Source organism: Ornithorhynchus anatinus, chromosome 3 (genome assembly GCF_004115215.2).
Source record: "Ornithorhynchus anatinus isolate Pmale09 chromosome 3, mOrnAna1.pri.v4, whole genome shotgun sequence".
NCBI classification, from domain to species: Eukaryota; Metazoa; Chordata; class Mammalia; order Monotremata; family Ornithorhynchidae; genus Ornithorhynchus; species Ornithorhynchus anatinus.
In genome coordinates this window covers 133,692,280-133,711,777 of record NC_041730.1, presented here as the reverse complement: position 1 = coordinate 133,711,777, position 19,498 = coordinate 133,692,280, and the positions used below count along the sequence as shown (strand labels likewise).

General features: G+C 45.5%; 1 protein-coding gene across 2 annotated transcripts in view; it reads left to right on the top strand.

Annotated features, from left to right (window-relative positions):
* ADGRA1 (adhesion G protein-coupled receptor A1) overlaps positions 1–19,498 on the top strand; it is a 679,465-nt gene that overhangs the window by 325,456 nt on the left and 334,511 nt on the right. For both annotated transcript variants that reach the window (XM_029061334.2, XM_029061335.2), the window contains exons 9-10: positions 7,005–7,203; positions 14,702–14,851. In XM_029061334.2, coding sequence (XP_028917167.1) covers positions 7,005–7,203; positions 14,702–14,851 — 349 coding nt within the window. The remainder of the gene's footprint in view (positions 1–7,004; positions 7,204–14,701; positions 14,852–19,498) is intronic.

Sequence of the window (19,498 nt, the reverse complement as noted above, 5' to 3'; positions counted from 1 at the left end):
GCCTGACTCTTTGCTCTTTTACCTCCTTATCGCACGTTCTTTATCAATCCATCTGTGGTTTGACTTAGACATTGATATTCACCCCACCCCCAACCCCACAGCGCTTATGTACATATCTTTAAATTATTCATTATAAATTATTTATCCATATTAATGTCTGTCTCCCCCTCTACAACCTAAGCTCATTATGGGCAGGGAGCGGGTCTGCTAATTCTCTTGTATTGTACCTTCCCAAGCGCTTAGAACAGTGCTCTGATGTAAGTGATCAATAAATGCCATTGACTGATTGATTGATATGAATTGAAGACTTAGTGTGTGCAGTGCACTGTACTAAGCACTTGAGAAAGGACAATAAAATGGACCGTCATGGGCAAGGAATGTGTCTCTTTATTGTTGTATCGTACTTTCCCAAGTGCTTAGCACACACTTTCATTCATTCATACATTCAATCATACCTATTAAGCACTTTCTGTGTACAGAGCACTGTACTATGCACTTGGGAAAGTACAGTACAGCAATAAAGAGTGACAATCCATGCCCACCGTGAGCCCACAGTCTAGAGGAGGAGGAGACAGACATCAATACAAACAGACATTAACAGAAATAAATAAAATGACAGATATATACATAAGTGCTGTGGGGCTGGGAGACGGGGGAAGAGCAGAGGGAGCAGGTCAGGGAGACACAGAAGAGAGTGGGAGATGAGGAAAAGTGGGACTAGTCTGGGAAGGCCTCTTGGAAGAGATGTGCCTTCAGTAAGGCTTTGAAGGGGAGGAAGAGTAATTGTCTGTCAGATTTGAGGAGGGAGGGCATTCCAGGCCACAGGCTGGACGTGGGCCAGGGGTTGGTGGCGAGACAGGCTGGATGGAGGCCCAGAGAAAAGATTAGCGGCACCAGAGAAGCGAAGTTTTTAGGCTGGCTTCTTGCAGTAAGGTGAGGTGAGGTAGGAGGGGGTAAGGTGATGGACTGCTTTAAAGCCAGTGGTGAGGAGTTTTTGTTTGATACGGGGATGGATAGGCAACCACAACGCTACCCATTTATAGTGCTTAATAAATACGATTGAATGAGTTGCCTGACATGTTCTTTGCCCTCAAGGGGTTTCCAGGGCTTTCCCTTAAAGAGAGCCACTGGTTTGTTGCTGGTTTGTCGTTGTGCACCAGTGAAGGTCTGCCTCAGCGAATGACTCCCAGTTTTCCATCCACTGGGATGCAGCCCTGCCTGAGGCTCTCTTTGGCCTTGTCCTGAAAATGCTTCCTCCGCCCTCCTTGCTTTCAAATTCCCAGGTTCAGCTCTCTATGCAGCAGCTGTTTGGGTCAATCTGGCAGATATATTGAGTGCTTTCTCTGTGCCCAGCATCGTATTAGGAGAAGCAGGAGAAGCAGCGTGGCTCAGTGGAAAGAGCCCGGGCTTGGGAGTCAGAGGTCATGAGTTCTAATCCCAGCTCCACCACTTGTCAGCTGTGTGACTTCGGGTAAGTCACTTAATTTCTCTGTGCCTCAGTGACCTCATCTGTAAAATGGGGATTAAGACTGTGAGCCCCACATGGGACAACCTGATCACCTTGTGTCCCTCCCAGCGCTTAGAACAGTGCTTTGCACATAGTAAGCACTTAACAAATGCCATCATTATTATTATTATTATTATTATTGTTACTAAGCACTGGGAAGAATACATTATAACAGTAAACAGACACATTCCCTGCTCACGAGTGTCCTTCTGTCACTCATTCTCCTCATACCTCCCTTCCCTAGAAGCTGTTTTAACGGTGAGCAGATTTTTTCATACTAATAATAATGATGGTATTTGGTAATAATAATGATGATGGTATTTGTTAAGCACTTACTATGTACCAGGCACGATACTAAGCCCTGGGGTGGGTACAAGCAAGCTGCATTGGACACGGTCCCTGTCCCACGTGGGGCTCACAGTCTCAATTCCCATTTTTCAGAAGAGGGAACTGAGGCCCAGAGAAGTGAAGTGACTTGCCCAAGGTTACGAAGCAGACATGTGACAGAGCCATGATTAAAACCCAGGTCTTTCTGACTCCCAGGCCTGGGCTCTACCCACGAGGGCACAATGCTCCTAGTTTTGATGCCAGGAGACTGAACTTGGGTGTCTGTGATCGAACTGGGCCACTGATATTGAATCTGGCCCGTAAGTGATGTTGATGGAACTGCTTGACTACTTGGAGCAGTGTATCATAGTCTCCCAAGTGCTTAGAGTAGTGCTCTGCACTCAGTGAGTGCTCAATAAATACCATTGATGATGATTAAACTCAGATGCCCGTCTCCAAGTTTGCCCCCTTTCCCCACAGCTATATCCCAGTTGTAGTGATGTGAAGTCATAAGCAGATGTATTTTTCATTTATTCGTTCATTTCATTTAATCATTCATATGTATATTTAGTGATGTGTTCACCCACTTTATTCCATAGGTTATGGAGAAGCAGCGTAGTTTAGTGGATAGAGCACTGTGCCGCGAGTCAGAAGGACTTGGGATCTAATCCCAGCTTCGCCACTTACCTGCTGCGTGACTTTGGGCAAATCACCTCATTTCTCTGTTTCTCAGTTCCCTCATCTGTAAAATAGGGATTAAGACTGTGAAGCCTATTTAGGACAGGGACTGTGTCCAACCTGGTTAGCTGGTATCTTCCTCAGTACTTAGAACAGTGCTCGTCACATAGTAAATGATCAACAAATATCATTATTATTATTATTACCATAATCATTATTATTATTCCTACTTTATTCATGCCTGTTTTCATTATCTGTGAATGATTTTTATCCATCTTCCCCATTAAACTGTTAACTCCTTAAGGGCTTGGAAACCCTGTTACAGCTAAATGCTCCCAAACACTTAGTATAAAAATAATTAATAATAATAATCATGATACTTGTTAAGCACTTACTATGTGCCAAGCACTGTTCTAAGTGCTGGAGTAGAAACGAGTTAGTCAGGTTGGACACAGTCCCTTTCCCACATTGGGCTCACACTTTTAATCCCCGTTTTGTTCAGAGGGTTTGTTTGAACTGAGGCTCAGAGGAGTAAAGTGACTGGCCTAAGGTCACACAGCAGACAAATGGTGGAGCTGGGTTTAGAACCCATGACTTTCTGACTCCCAGGCTCCTGCTCTATCCATGCTGCTTAGTATAAGTGCCCAGTAGGCTCTTAATTGATACCATTGATAGATTGTCTCCTTAACTAAACTCTAATAATAATAATGTTGGTATTTGTTAAGCGCTTACTATGTGCCGAGCACTGTTCTAAGCACTGGGGTAGACATAGGGGAATCAGGTTGTCCCACGTGGGGCTCACAGTCTTAATCCCCATTTTACAGATGAGGGAACTGAGGCACGGAGAAGTTAAGTGACTTGCCCACAGTCACACAGCCGACAAGTGGCAGAGCTGGGATTCGAACTCATGAGCCCTGACTCCCAAGCCCGTGCTCTTTCCACTGAGCCACGCTGCTTCTCATCTCCCCTCCCTATTCATTCATTCAATCGTATTTATTGAGCGCTTACTATGTGCAGAGCACTGTACTAAGCGCTTGGAATGTACAAATCGGTAACAGATACAGTCCCTGCCTATCCATCCTCCCTTCTGCAACGCCTTTGCAGTTGGGACTTTATTCGTTTAGCACTTTAGAACTCACTCCATCCCCTCTCCCTCAGCAATTTTGTCCACATCCTTATACGATCCCCGATCTGTAATTTATTCTAGTCAATCGATCACTGATACTCATTGAGAACTTACTGTGTGCAGAGCCCTGCCCTTAGTGCTTGGAAGAGGACAATATGACAACAGCCGGTAAACATGTTCCCTACCCTAAAGGAGTCTGTCTCCTCCGGGAGACTTTAAACTCCTTGGGGTTAGAGATCACGTGGTATTGTGCTCTCCCTAGCTTCCCGTATCTCCCCACTCCAGTCCATATTTCATTCTGCTGTCTGGACCGTTTTTCTACAAATCTGTTCAGTCCGTGTTTCCCTGCTCCTCAAGAGCCTCCAGCGGTTGCCCCTCCACCTCCGCATCAAACAGAAACTCCTCACCATTGGTTTTAAAGCACTCAATATCTTGCCCTCTCCAACCTTACCTCCCCGATTTCCTACTTCAACTCGGCCCCCACACTTCGCTCCTCTAATGCCAACCTACCCGCTGTTCTTTGATCTTGTTTATCTCACCGTCGACGCCTCTCCCACCTCCTGCTTCTGGCCTGGAACGCCCTCCCTCTTCATGGCCGACAGACGATGACTCTCCCCACCTTCAAAGCCTTACTAAAAGCATATCTCCTCCGAGAATCCTTACCCTACTAGGCCTTCATTTCCTCTTCCTCTACTCCCTTCTGCACCACCCAGGCACTTGAATTTGCACCTTTTTTTCACTTCTCCCTCAAACCCACAGCACTTATGTATATATCACAATTTATTCACATTAATGCCTATCTCCCCTTCTAGAATATAAGCTCACTGTGGGTAGGGAATGCATCTCCCAACTCTGTTCTAGCATATTCTCCCAAGTGCTTAGTACAGTGCTCTGCACACGGTAAGTGCTTGGTAAATACCATTGATTGACTGGGTTATTGGTTCATTTTTCATGGCAAGCTAATAGCGAGAAAGCTCACAGCAAGGGAAGTAAAGCTGATTAGAATGACTTTTTCTCTGTGAGGAAGTGAAGATATTTGGTTGCTTAAGTAGAGAATTCCAGATAGTACAGTTGAAGAGTATGGGGAAAAGGCTATTCCATTAATTAGTGGAATTTATTGAGTGTTTACTGTGTGCAGAGCACAGGGCTAAGAGAGAGCACAATACAATAGAATTAGCAGACACATTCCCTGCCCGAAATGTGCTTAGAGTCAATGTAAATAATAAAATATTATTTAAAGATATACACATGAATGCATAAATATGTTGGCCAAATGCATCTGTCCTGCTTCCCATCTTTTTTTTATTCATCCAAGAAAACTGTGATCTTCAGTATTTAGGTTAAAGAAGCCTCTGCTCCCTCATTTCTTGTCACTAAAATAATGACACACGATATTCCGAGAATGACTCACTAGTCGCGTCATGGGAAAGGCGATGAACTATTTTTTTGTTGGCTTCAACTTTTCATGAACTTTGCTCACTGCCCAGGATATGATCCTTCCTTTTTCTGGTTTGACAGGCCTGGGAATCAGAAGGTTATGGGTTCTAATCCTGGTTCTGCCATATAATAATAATAATAATAATATTGATTATGGTACTTGTTAAGCACTTACTATGTGCCAAGCACTGCTGTAAGCATTGAGATAGTTACAAGTTAATCAGGTTGAACACAGTCCCCATCCCACATGGGGCTCTCAATCTTAATCCTCATATTACAGATGAGATAACTGAGGCCCAGAGTAGTTAAGTGACTTGCTCAAGGTCACACAGCAGAAATGTAGAGGAGCCAGGATTAGAACCCACAACCTTATGGCTCCCAGGCCAAACTTGAACCACTAAGCCACGCTCCAACTTGTCCACTGTGTGGCCTTGGAAAAGTCACTTCACTTCTCTGTGCCTCGGTGACCTCATCTGTAAAATGGGGATTAAAACTGTGAGCTCCATTTGGGACCAGGGATTGGGTCGAACCCGATTTTCTTGTATCTACCCCAGCACTTAGTACAGTGCCTGGCACACAGTAAGCGTTTAACAAATACCATTATTATCATTATTCCTAAAGTTGTTCTCTTTGTTCGGTTTTATCGGGGATGGGAATGATGTGACTCATTGGAAATGTTTTGGGCCATCTGCTGCTTCAGTGTTAAAACTGGGCCTCGGACAAACTCAGTGAAGGAGTCCAGGTTGAAACCTTGGGTTTTCATTCCTGAAGGCGGATCCCATTCTTGAAGGAAAATCTCACTCCGAAACCCTCATTCTAGCTCACTGTATCAGCATATATCACACTTCCACTCATTCAATCAATCAGCGGTATTTATTGAGTGCTTACTGTACGCAGAGCTCTGAATAAGCGCTTGGGGTAGTACAATATAACAGAGTTGGTAGACACATTCCCTGCCCACAAAGAGTTTACGGTCTAGAGGGGGACGTCTGCCTCCCTGTCCAGACTGTAGATCTCGTTGTGGGCAGAGAATGTGTCTCTCCCAAGCGCTTAGTACAGTGCTCTGCACACAGTAAGCACTCAATAAATACGATTGACTGGTGAATATAAAATAAATTCTGGATATGGACATAAATGCTGTGGGGCTGAGGGAGCGTGAATAAAGGGTGCAAATCCAAGTGCAAAGGCAACACAGGAGTGGAAGAAGAGGAAATAAGAGCCTAGTGTAGGAAGGCCTCTTGGAGGAGGAGTTGTGCCTTCATAATGGCTCTGGCAATCCTCCGGTATTTTTAGGTTAAACTTCGGGTTTGTTTCCTGAACTAAAGATGCCTCCATCCTCATGTCATGATCCAAATCATTTTCCAGAGACCTGCTAAGTGCTGAGAATTTGGCCCAAAGCAGCACGATCTACAAAGCGTGGACCCAGAAGAGAGAGGACCAAAGTTCTAATCCCATTTCTGTCCCCAGCATAGTGTGACGTTGGGCAGCTCACTTCACCTCTTTCCCTCAGTTTCCTGATCTGAAAAATGGGGATAAAATCCCCATTCTCCCTACCTGTGTGAGCCCGTGTGGGACAGGGACTGCGTCTGATCGGATGATCTTGTGTCCACCCCAGTGCGTAGCATGGTGTTTGGCACCTAGTATGCTCTTCATAAATCCCAGCTCCGCCACTTTTCTGCTTTGTGACCTTGGGCAAGTCAGTTCACTTCTTTGGGCCTCAGTTCCCTCATCTGAAAAATGGGGATTGAGACGGCAAGCCTCACAATGGACAGGGACTGTGTCCAACCTGATTTGCTTGCGTCCCCCCCAGGTCTTAGTACAGTGCTTGGCAGGGCTTAGTACAGAGATTAACAAATACCACAGTCATGATCATTATTATTATTATTATTATTATAAATGCCATAATTATGATCATCTTCTTGCTCCTAGGTGGCCCAAAACTTTGGCCGGGATTACGGCCTACCTGCCCTGTCTCCAGTATTCATTTAGTTCGATCTCTTTCAAAAACGGCCCCACAGAAGCCAAGGCCTGGCGCAAATGTAATCGGACCGGACTTTGGGCTGAATTCGACTATTCCGAGTGTCCTTACTCAAAAGAAGTCACACAAATCCTTCACGCTTTCAGCATGGTAAGCTTCTGAGTAGCTTATTCCTTCGAACCGACACTCCAGGCAGTGGAATAGACAGATGAGCTTCCGCTTCCGCAATCAGGAATGAAAACGGGGTATCCAGATTTATGCCTTTAAAAGGGGAGCGTGTCAGGGATAAATAGACACACATTCGCTGTGTCCTTCGTGATGGATGGTGGGGTGGTATCCAACTGATGGAAGAGACCAATATGTCTCAGGCCTTTCCTACTGCGCGCTCTTAAACGTAGTCCTTGCCGGCTCCGTTCCATTTGTTATTCTTAGTGCCGGCAGGTTTCTTGTTTCTGCCTCTTGCTATCGCAGCCTTTTCCAAAGCTTCAGTTCTAATAGAGTCACCGCTTTTCGACGGCCTAGTGGAAAGAGCACGGAGCTGGGAGTCACGTGACCCAAGTTCCATCATTCATTCGGTCGTATTTATTGAGTGCAGAGCACTCTGCTAAGTGCCTGGGAGGGCACGGTAAAGCAATCAATGGACGAATTCCCTCTCCACAGTGAGCTTACACTCTAGAGGGTCTAATCCCACCTCCGCCACTTCATCGTTTTATTGAGCTCTGCTCTCTGTACCGAGCGCTTGGAAGAGTACGATATAATGGGCAATTTCCCTGTCCACTACGGGCTTACAGTCTGGAGAGAGAGAGATGGACGTCAGTGTAAATAAATAAATACATTACGGATATGTAGATAAGTGCTGTGGGGATGAGGGAGGGGTAAATAAAGAGAGCAAATCCAACTGCAAGGGTGACATGGAAGGGACTGGGAAGTCACACTTGCCTGCTCTGTGACCTAGGAAATGTCATCTAATGATTCTGTGCCTCAATTAGCTCATCTATGAAATGGGGATTCAGCACCTGCTCTCTCTCTCCCCCTCCTTTGAACTCGGCCCCTTGAACTCAGCCCCTATTATATTGAGGGCCAGAGACTATGTCTAATTCCCACTGGTGTGTTATTTCCCAGTACTTAGTACAGTACTCTGCACTCAGTCATCTCTTTGGTATTATTATTTTTACGATTATTATCATTACTCCATTTGTTAAGCATTTACTATGTGCCAGACACTCTTCTAAGCACTGGGGTAGATACAGGTTAATCACGTTGGACCCAGCCCCTGTCCCCCATGGGGCTTCCAGTCTGAGCAGGAGAGGAAACAGACATTGAATCCCCATTTTACAGTTGAGGGAACTAAGGCCTAGAGAAGTGAAGTGACTCGCCCGAGGTCACGCAGCAGGCATTTGGTGGAGCCGGGAGGAGAATCCAGGTCCTCTGGCGCTCCGGCCAGTGCTCCTTCCTCTAAGTCAGACTTAAATACTACTAATCAATCAAATAAACAATCAATCGTATTTATCGTACACTTACTACGTGCAGAGCACTGTACAAAGCGCTTGGGAGAGTGCAGTACAACAGAATTAGCAGATACATTCCCGGCCCATAATGAGCTTACAGTGTAGAGGATGAGCTTATTATTACTAAATTGTGAGTCCCGTGTGGGATAGGGACTCCGTCTCACCCGATGACCTTGACCATACCCCAGTGCTTGGTGCAGAACTGGGAACATAGTAAGCGCTTCACAAGTACCACAATTATTTGGCTTAAATGATCTCAAGCTATTCTTAGCTAACCGCAGTCAAATAACAAGAGCATTGCTGAGAGAGGAGCTCAAGGCAGGTGGAGGGGAAAGAAGGATAGGAGCAGTAGCAGACACGGTATTTATTGAAAACCCACTGGGATATATTTCTGCCATGTCTTGAATTCCCTAGAAAGGCAACTCACCACCTTATACTCCCGCTGGTGCTGGTGGAAACATTTCTATCCTCTCACATTCCAAGCAGTCCAAAAATCATATTGGAATATACCCTGAGAAATAGCATGGTCCAGTGGATAGAGCACAAGTGTGGGAGTCAGAAGATCCTGGGTTCTCATCCCGGTTTAACCGCTTGTCTGCTGTGTGACCTTGGGTAAGTCATTTCACTCCTCTCTGCCTTAGTTCCCTCATCTGTAAAATTTGGATTAAGTCTGTGAACCCCTTACAGGGACTGTGTCCAACCTGCTCAACTTGTATCTATCTCAGTGCTTAACAAATACCATAAAAAGAAAAAAGATCCTATCCTTCAACACCTCCCAGAAGACCAGCCTTGCTTTGACATCAAAGCAGTGGAGACAGCTCACCAGAGACCCACCTTTGAAAGTCACCTCCGGAGTGAGGCGCTTCATTTAGTTTAACTCTTCAGAGGAGATGAATGAGAGCAGAAGAATCCCCTCTGCAGATAACCAAGAAATAAACCGAGTATAATATAGCAGTCGGTATTGGGGGAAATCTTTATAAAAAAATCTCTCCCGATTAGACTGTAAGCCCGTCAATGGGCAGGGACTGTCTCTGTCTGTTGCAAATTTGTACTTTCCAAGCGCTTAGTACAGTGGTCTGCGCATAGTAAGCGCTCAATAAATACTATTGAATGGATGAATGAAAAGTGCAGCATTGCAAAGGTCTACGGAGTAAGAGATGGAGAGGACATCTAGCATTTCATCGGCACCAAAAGGGAATCGCTTAAAATAACCCAGCATCCTGGAAACTGGGAAACGTCCCCAATGGTTAAAGTTCTAAATCAATTGATTTATCATATTTATTGAGCACTTCCTCCGTGCAGGGCACCGTATTGAGCGCTTGGGAGCGTGCAATATGATAATAATAGAAAATAATTACGGTATTTGTTAAGAGCTCACAATGTGTCATAGGCTCTGGGGTAGATGCAAGATAATTAAGTTGGACACAGTCTCTGTCCCCCTTGAGGCTCACAGTCTTAATCCCCATTTTATGGATGAAGTCGCTGAGGAAAGGAGAAGCGAAATGACTTGCCTAAGGTCACACAGCAGGCAAGTGGCAGATCCGGGATTAGAACCCACATCTCTGTCTCCCGAGCCCGTGTTGTTGCCGCTAGGCCACCCTCCTTCTTATCATATCCATCCCCAGAATAATTGTCCCTTTCTCCCTTTTAATATCTTGAAGGGCCCAGATGCCGTACAGTAGGTGAAAAGGTCATGACCCCTAGGATCCTTTCCGGCCAGCTACAAAGAACCGGACAGGAATCCGCTGTAGCCACAGAGATAGTCGATGCCACCGGACCGGGAGGAAAGATGGTTTGGTCGATCTAACCCAGTGCCCCATGGAAAAGTCCCTCTCCCAGCTCTGACCCCGGCAGGGGCCCTAGGAGCTGACCAGCGGTTGTGACGGCATCGGCCGTGGAGACCGGATCCGTAGGCGATCCAGAGATTTGCAAAGTTGGTAGACAGGAAGGCTGACACCATTAAATGTAGCCAAGAGGTTTGGCAGATGGGGAAAGATCTGCTTTTTTTGGTTCTGTTTTGTTCGTTTTCTTTGTTTTTGCCAGCATACGCTTTAATGAGAACCTGCTAGAGAGCAAAACACGACAGTAAAGACAAGCACCGTGGCCTAGTGGAAAGAGCATCGGCCTGGAAGTCAGAGGACCTGGGTTCTAATTCCAGCTCTGCCGATAGCTTGCTGTGTGACCTTGGGCAAGTTGCTTCACTTCTCTGTGCCTAAATTTCCTCAACTATAAAATAGGGATTAAATGCCTGGCCTCCCTTCTACTTAGACTGCGAGCCGCTGGTGGGACAGAAACCGTGTCCTAGAAGCAGCGTGGCTTAGTGGATAGAGCATGGGCCTGGGAGTCAGAAGGACCTGGGTTCTAATCCCGGCTCCACCACATGTCTGATGCGTGACTTTGGGCAAGTCACTTAACTTCTCTGTGCCTCAGTTACCTTATCATCTGTAAAAAGAGTGTGAGACCCATGTGAGACAGTGACTGCGTCCAGACTGATTAGCCTATATCTACCCCAGCACTTAGAAGAGTGCTTAGCACACCGTTAGCGCTTAACTAGTGCCATTACTGCTATTATTATCCTACCTAATTAACTTACACCTGCCCTAGCGCTTAGAAGTGTTTGATACTTAATAAGCACTTAACAAATACCACAAAATGTGAGCTCACTGTGGCCAGGGACTGTGTCTGCTGTTGTGTTGTACTCTCCCAAGTGCTTAACACAGCGTCTTGCACATAGTAAGTGCTCAATAAATAGGATCGAATGAATGAGTAAATGAAATATGATAATACTTTGATTTTAAGGAGCCATTATAGTCTCAAAATGCTTCTGCCTTATTTCCCTGTGAGGAAGGGAAAGGCAGAATTTATTTTTTTCCCCATTTTATAGATATAGAAACTAAAGCGAAGAGAGGTTAAGGATTTTCTCCAAGTGACCCAGCAGGCAAATGGCAGAGCTGGGACCAGAACCCAGGCCTTCTGTGTCCTAATAATAATGATAATAAAAATAATAATTGGTTTTTCTTTAGCACTTAACTACGTACCAGGCACTGTACTAAACCCTGAGGTGGATGCAAACAAATCGGGTTGGACCCAGTCCCTGTCCCACATGGGGCTCACAGTCTCAATCCCCATTTTATAGATGAGGGAACTGAGGCCCAGAGAAGTGAAGCGACTTACTCAAAGGTCACACAGCAGACAAATAGCAAAGCCGGCATAAGAACCCATGACCTTCTTACTCCCAGGCCCGTGCTCTACCCACTGCCCCATGGAGACTCGTGGTCATTCCATTAATGGAGCCATGCATCCTGCCTTACTCAGAATCCCCTCAGAGAGCAGCGGGGGAACAAAACGTAAAGCACATTTTAAAAACAGCATTGTCATCTGCCTACTTACTGAATTTCGAATGCTGGGCTCAAATGGTGCCAGATCAGAAAACGAATTGCATTATTCTCTCGCAACCCTGGCAAAATCCCGTGGAAAAAGATTGCTCCTGTGTTGTGTGTTTATACATGTGCTCAGGTCTGTGGTTATAGCCACACACACACACACGTATAAAATGTAATTCTACTGGCTGTTTAGTCAGATTTAGCATCCTTTCTGGAAAAATTTCACATCTCTAATATCAGTTCTTTTCCTTGCTTTTTTAACATGCAAGATGGCTTAGATTGGAACTTGAATGATCAACGGCTGCACCTGAATGTCTCATTCTAGACAATTCTCTCAGCTTCACTACTCTACTGCTCAGCATTGCTAAAGAAAACATTCAACCCTGCCTTATAATAGTGATGATAATTACCGTGTTTGTTAAGTGCTTAATACGTGCCAGGCACTGTACTAAGCGCTAGCATGGACATAAGTGCTTAGTACAGTGCTCTGCACACAGTAAGTGCCCAGTAAATACGATTGAATGAATGAATATAAGCAAATTGGTTGGACACAGTCCCTGTCCCACGAGGGGCTCACAGTCTTGATCTCCATTTTACGGAAGAGGGGACCGAGGCACAGAGAAGTGAAGTGATCTGCCCAAGGGTTAGAATCCAGGACCTTCTGACTCCCAGACCCATGCTCTATCCACTATGCCATGCTGCTTCTCTATTTCTTATCTCTGCCTTATTTCGACAAGAACAGCTTAGGTGATAGAGTTGGTTGATTTGTGGTGTTTTAGTTCTTTCTCCTAAAGAGTAAAGTGATATTTTGGCAGAATTTCTAAATAGTTGTTAAAGTAAACTGTACTGAAAAGGGGAAACCTATAGAACGGTATATATCCCTCAGCTATCTTCTGGAAGATGGCACAATGGCTGATTTTATTTTTCATTTTGGATCTCACAGAGAACATTCCAAAGCCATGCTTACCTGCTCAATGTCGTTAATGCCTCTTGTTTCTTGCTTTGGGATTTGAGCCGCCGAGGTCACGCAGCAAAGTGACAGAGCTGAGATTAGAACTCAGGTTTCCTGACCATCACACATGTGCTCTTCCCTCTAGGCTGAATGTTTTTCTATTTATTTATGGTATTTGTTAAGCACTCACTATGTGTTAAGCTCTGTTTAAGCACTGGGGTAAATAAAGGTGAATTAGATTGAACACAATCCCTGCATGCTCACAGTCTAAGTAGGAGGGAGAACACTAGAAATGAGATGCAGAGATGTTAAATGACTTGCCCGAGGTCATCCAGCAAACATCTGGAGTGGCAGAATTAGAACCCGGTCCTCTGACTCCCAGGCCTGAGCTCTTTTCTCTAGGCCATGCTATTTCTCTGTTCCTCTGCTCTTTGAGGGCAGGGAGCATTTATCTACCAATTCTCTTGTATCGTACCCTCCCAAGCACTTAGTAGGGTCCTCCGCACATAGTAAACAGTCAGTGAATATCATTGGTTGATTGATTGGGTAGAGGAACAAGTTGGGTGGAAGAGCAGAGTGTGATGAAGGGTGTGGGGTGTACATGATGGGGTGGGGGGAGGGATTCCAGCACAGAGAGTGACTGGGAGAAGAGGGAATGGTGGGGATGCCGTGAGGAAATCCTCCCTACCGGAGTTGAACTCATCGACTCCTTATTGAAACTAAACCGTCGTGTAACAGCGTGGCCTAGTGGAAAGAGCCCGGGCCCGGGAGTGAGAGGATCTGGGTTCTAATTCGGTCTCTACCACCTGCCTGCTGTGCGACCTCGGGCAAGTCACTTCACTAAGCTGGGCCTCAGTTCCTTCGTAATAATAATAATAATAATAATGATGGTATTTGTTAAGCGCTTACTATGTGCCAATCGCTGTTCTGAGCACCGGGGTAGATACAAGGTAATCAGGTTGTCTCATGTGGGGCTCACGGTCTTAATCCCAATGTTACAGATGAGGGAGCTGAGGCACAGAGAAGTGAAGTGAAATGCCCAAAGTCACACAGCTGATAGGTGGAGGAGCCGGGATTGGAACTCACATCCTCTGACTCCCAAATCCTTGCTCTTTCCACTAAGCCACACTTCAAAACCCGTTCTCCTTGGGCTGCGAGCCCCTGATGGGACCCGATTATCTGGTGCCTCAGTACAGGGCTTCACGAATAGTCAGCGCTCGACAGATATCACGATTATTATTAATTGCTGAAGCTGGAGCTGTGACGGCAGCAAGGACCTTTCTAGAAATCCACAGTTCTGGCGACCAAGGTTTTGTCACTGCATTTGTTGAAATTGCTTATAATCAGTTTTTCTCGTAATGGTAGTTGTTAAACATGTACTATGTGCCGGCCTGGGGTGGACACAGGGTAATCAGGTTGGACAGAGTCCTGCTAGGGCTCACAGGCCTAATCGCCATTTTACAGATGAGGTAACTGAGGCACAGAGAAGTGAAGTGGCTCGCCCAGGGTCACACAGCAGACAAGTGGCCGAGCCAACACTTCCCCGGTTTGCATCCAGCTAATTCTGCGTTCACCTGCACTCTCATGATTTGATTGACCTAATCGATATAGTCTGCGTCCGGCCTGATTAACTTGTATCTACCCCAGCACTTAGTACGGCGCCTGGTACGAAGTGAGCGCTTAGCAAATGCCATAAAAAAAAAAATAACATGGTTGTCGGAGCAGTTGTTGACCAGAGCTGTTAAGGTGGGGTCTCATCATAGAGAGAGGCGACTATAACCATCACAATTCTCCTGTATTTTCAGATGCCCATCAATGCATCCAATGCCCTTGAGTTTTCCCGCCAACTTAGAATCTATACAGGAGGGGCTTTCAACTTTGCAGATAAGATGGACGTTGTGTATCTGGCCGAAATGATGGAAAAGTTAATCGTCTTCGTGGAGGAAGTCAAAGACGTAAGCCATGCCCACTAAGGGATCACCCGTGCTCTGTAACCTTTCTAGATGACATCGTGAGAGTGTGATTTTAAGGTGTTTTTGCTTTTAATCAGTCAATCAATGGTCTTTACTGAACACTTACTAAAAGCGGGGCACTGTACTAAGTGCTTGGGAGAGGACCGTAGCATGAAGACACCCCCGCAAGGCAGGAAGATGCATTTGGAAATGGGCATTTTGCAGCAACAAGAGGTTGTTTTATCAAAGATTTGGTTGGTACAATGACCTGTCTTTGAATGGGTTACTTCAATTCAATCGTATTTCTTGAGCACTTACTGTGTGCTAAGCCATTGTACTAAGCCAGTAGTCACTGCTTCCTTCTACTTACAATTATTATTATTAATCTGGTATTTGTTAAGTGCTTACTACATGTCAGGAAGCAGCATGGCTCAGTGGAAAGAGCCTGGGCTTCGGAGTCAGAGGTGATGGGTTCGACTCCCGGCTCTGCCACTTGTCAGCTGTGTGACTGTGGGCAAGTCACTTCACTTCACTGTGCCTCAGTTACCTCATCTGTAAAATGGGGATTAACTGCGAGCCTCACGTGGGACGACCTGATCACCCTGTATCTACCCCAGCGCTTAGGACAGTGCTCTGCACATAGTAAGCGCTTAACAAATACCAACATTAAATGCTGAGTTGGTTCCGAGCAAATGTCCCTCATTCCATGTGGGTTTCAAAGTCTCAATCCCCATTTTATAGATGAGATAACTGAGGCCCAGAGAAGTGAAGTGACTTTGCCAAGGTCACACAGCGGACAAGTGGCGAAGCCGGGAATAGAACCCAGGTCCTTCTGACTCCCAGGCCCGGGCTCTAGCCACTAGGCCATGCTACTTTTCTTCTAGCTGTTGCTTGAAGGGGGAAAATGTTCCTCCCTCCGTTTGGTAATCTTTAACGGGAGACGTTATGGCTGTGTTCAAAGCAGTTTCAGCTGTTCTCAAATATATTTTGAAAGGCCCATTTGCAACAAAAGCCAGTTTCTGGGTCCAGACTTTTCCTAGGGGAATGGCATTATGACTTTTAATCTTAAGGGGTTGGGAACATATCTACCAGTTCCGTTACGCTGTATTCATTCATTCAGTAGTATTTATTGAGCGCTTACTATGTGCAGAGCACTGTACAAAGCACTTGGAATGTACAAATTAGCAACAGATAGAGACAGTCCCTGCCCATCGACGGGCTTACAGTCTAATCGGGGTAGACAGACAAGAGCAATAGCAATAAATAGAATCAAGGGGATGTACATCTCATTAACAAAATATATAGGATAATAAAAAATATATACAATTGAGCGGACGAGCACAGTGCTGAAGGGAGGGGAAGGGAGGGGGGAGGAGCAGAGGGAAAGGGGGGGAAAAGGGGGCTTAGCTGAGGGGAGGTGAAGGCGGGGGTAGAGGGACAGCACTCCCAAACACTTAATACAGTGCTCTTCACATAGAAAGCGCCCTATAAATAACAGTTATCGATTGAATTGGGGTCCATCAAGAAAGCCTGTAGTTGGTTCTCAAGCACTATTCTAAGCACTGGGGTAGATACAGGGTAATCGAGTTGTCCCACGTGAGGCTCACAGTCTTCATCCCCATTTTACAGATGAGGTAACTGAGGAAGAGAGAAGTTAGGTGACTTGCCCACAGTCACACAGCTGGCGAGTGGCAGAGCCGGGATTCGAGCCCATGACCTCTGACTCCCAAGCCCGTGCTCTTTCCGCTGAGCCACGCTGAATAATGGTACTCGTAAAGCATTTACTATGTGCCAAGGACTGTTCTAAGCACTCGGGTAGATACAAGTCAATCTGGTCGGACAAAGTCCCTGTCCCACGTGGGGCTCACACTCTTAATCCCCATTTTACAGATGGGGGAACTGAGGCACAGAGCAGTGAAGTGACTTGCCCAAGGCCACACAGCAGACAAATGGCAGAGATGGGATTAGAACCCATGACCTTCGAACTTTCAAGCCCGTGCTCTACCCACTAAGCCTCGCCCCAACTCTGCTAGTCTGGAGACTTGGGTTCTAGTCCCAGCTCTGCCCTTAGCTGGCTAATGCGAGCCAGAGGTGAGAAGCGTGGTCTTAGAATGCTGGTTTTTGTTTTGTTTTATTTTCAATTATGAACACCTTCTGGGATTTTACCTGGAGAGATGGATACCAAACCTGCTTCTTTTTATACAACTTCGGTCTTGGTAGCGGTAAAGGTTTTCGTCGAGCAGCCACTTGTTTCAGTGAACAACACTGAATCCTTAAATCCTTTCTAGGAATGTCTGTCTCCCCCTCTATTCATTCATTCACTCAGTCGTATGTATTAATAATGGTGGTATTTGTTAAGCGCTTACTATGTGCAAAGGCACCGTTCTAAGCGCTGGGGGGGGTACAGGGTGATCAGATCGTCCCACGTGGGCCTCACAGTTTTAATCCCCATTTTATAGTGTATATAATGTTGGTTTCATTACTCTATTTATTTTGTTAATGAAATATACATCGCCTCGATTCTATTTAGTCGCCATCGGTTTTTACGAGCTGTTCTTCCCCTCGACTCTATTTATCGCCATCGTTCTCGTCTGTCCGTCTCCCCCGATCAGACCGTGAGCCCGTCAGACGGCAGGGACCGTCTCTATCTGTTGCCGACTTGTTCATTCCAAGCGCTTAGTACAGTGCTCTGCACATAGTAAGCGCTCAATAAATAAATGCTTTTGAATTCCCACATGGAAAAATCTCACAGTCAGAGCAACCTTGCTCAAAACTCACAAAAGAGCTATGGATTTTGTAGTGGAAAGATCGGTGGAATCAGGTGGAAACACCACTTCCTGCACTTTCTCCAAGTTTGAACAACTTCTAACTTTTTGCTGCTCACTGTTTCCAAAAAGAATCATATTTTCTTCCCTATCTCGGGAGCAGGGCACATGCCTTTTGATATTTTGCCTAGCTTGTAGCACGGTGCTTACAGTCCACTCATTAAATGCTCAGAAAATTGCATCACTACTAGAGAAGCAGCATGGTTCAGTGGAAAGAGCCCGGGCTTGGGAGTCAGAGGTCATGGGTTCGAATCCCGGCTCTGCCACTTGTCTGCTGTGTGACCGTGGGCAAGTCACTTCACTTCTCTGGGCCTCAGTTATCCCCATCTGTAAAATGGGGATTAAGACTGTGAACCTTAAGCAGCGTGGCTCAGTGGAAAGAGCATGGGCTTTGGAGTCAGGGCTCATGAGTTCGAATCCCAGCTCTGCCACTTGTCGGCTGTGTGACTGTGGGCAAGTCACTTAACTTCTCTGTGCCTCAGTTCCCTCATCTGTAAAATGGGGATTAAGACTGTGAGCCCCACGTGGGACAACCTAATTCCCCTATGTCTACCCCAGCGCTTAGAACAGTGCTCGGCACATAGTAAGCGCTTAACAAATACCAACATTAACCTCACGTGGGACAACCTGATTACCCTGTATCTACCCCAGTGCTTAGAACAGTGCTCTGCACATAGGCGTTAAACAAGTACCAACGTTATTATTATTATTCCTTCTATTTGATCTGCTGTTGAAAATGTGAGCATTTATAGTAAAATCAATTAGCGTTCCTCCTTCGAAGATTCTAGAAGCAGCATGGCCGACTAGATAGAGCACAGGCCTGGGAGTCAGAAGGACCTGTGTTCTAATCCCGGCTCTGCCACTTGTCTGCTATGTGACCTTGGACAAGTCACTTCACTTCTCTGCGCTTCAGCTACCTCATCCGTTAAATCGGCATTAAGACCTTGAGCCCCGTGTGGGACGGGGTCTGTGTCTCTAACCCGATTTGCTTGTATCCACCCTAGCGCTTAGTACAGTCCCTGGCACACAGTAAGTGCTTGACAGATTTCACAATTATTATTATTATTTGACCTTACTGTTAAATTGAACTCAATGCTAAGTTGTTGGGTTCTTATTGTGTTATGTGTGAAGTAGAAACCTATATGGGTAGAAGATAAAATTGGCTTTTTTAGCTATTCTATCACATCGGGTGACATGGATCCAGATTGCCTAAACGGTTATATTCGCCCATAAGAAATCATTTCTCTTTGGGTATTAATACTCACTGTAGATCTTCCCTTTTGATTTTGAGAATAGTAAAACTTGGGAATCCTTTGAAGCGGGGTTTTTAGTAAATTATAGTCCACGTTCGTGCCTTTGTTTCTTTTGGGTCTGACTTTTTTATTCCTTTTAGGCTCTGCCATTTGTAATTTTTACCATTTTTGCCCTACTTCTGTCTGTTACCATTTAAATGTCCCAATTGTGCCCCAGCCCTAAAATGCATTCAAAAAGGGATAACATTTCTAAACAAAGACTGCATGACCGTAACGGCTCATCGAATCGGGTTTATGCTTCTAGAAAACCAGAGAACAAGAACGTGAGCTATTTTTGTTTCCCATTGTTCAATTTTCCACAGTTGTTTGGGGTTAGGAAACAGAGATGTGGCATTGCTAGATGCTCAGTTTCCTCCTGGCTGATAAATAAAACCCGAAATGGTAAATAAAAGACTTTCCTATTTTAAAGCCGCAGTTCAATCCTTGTGATTCAAGGTATCAAGACGAAATGGTCCGGCTGAATTTAGAAAGAAAAGTAATCTCATGAGAATGCTCTAGGATTGATCACAGAA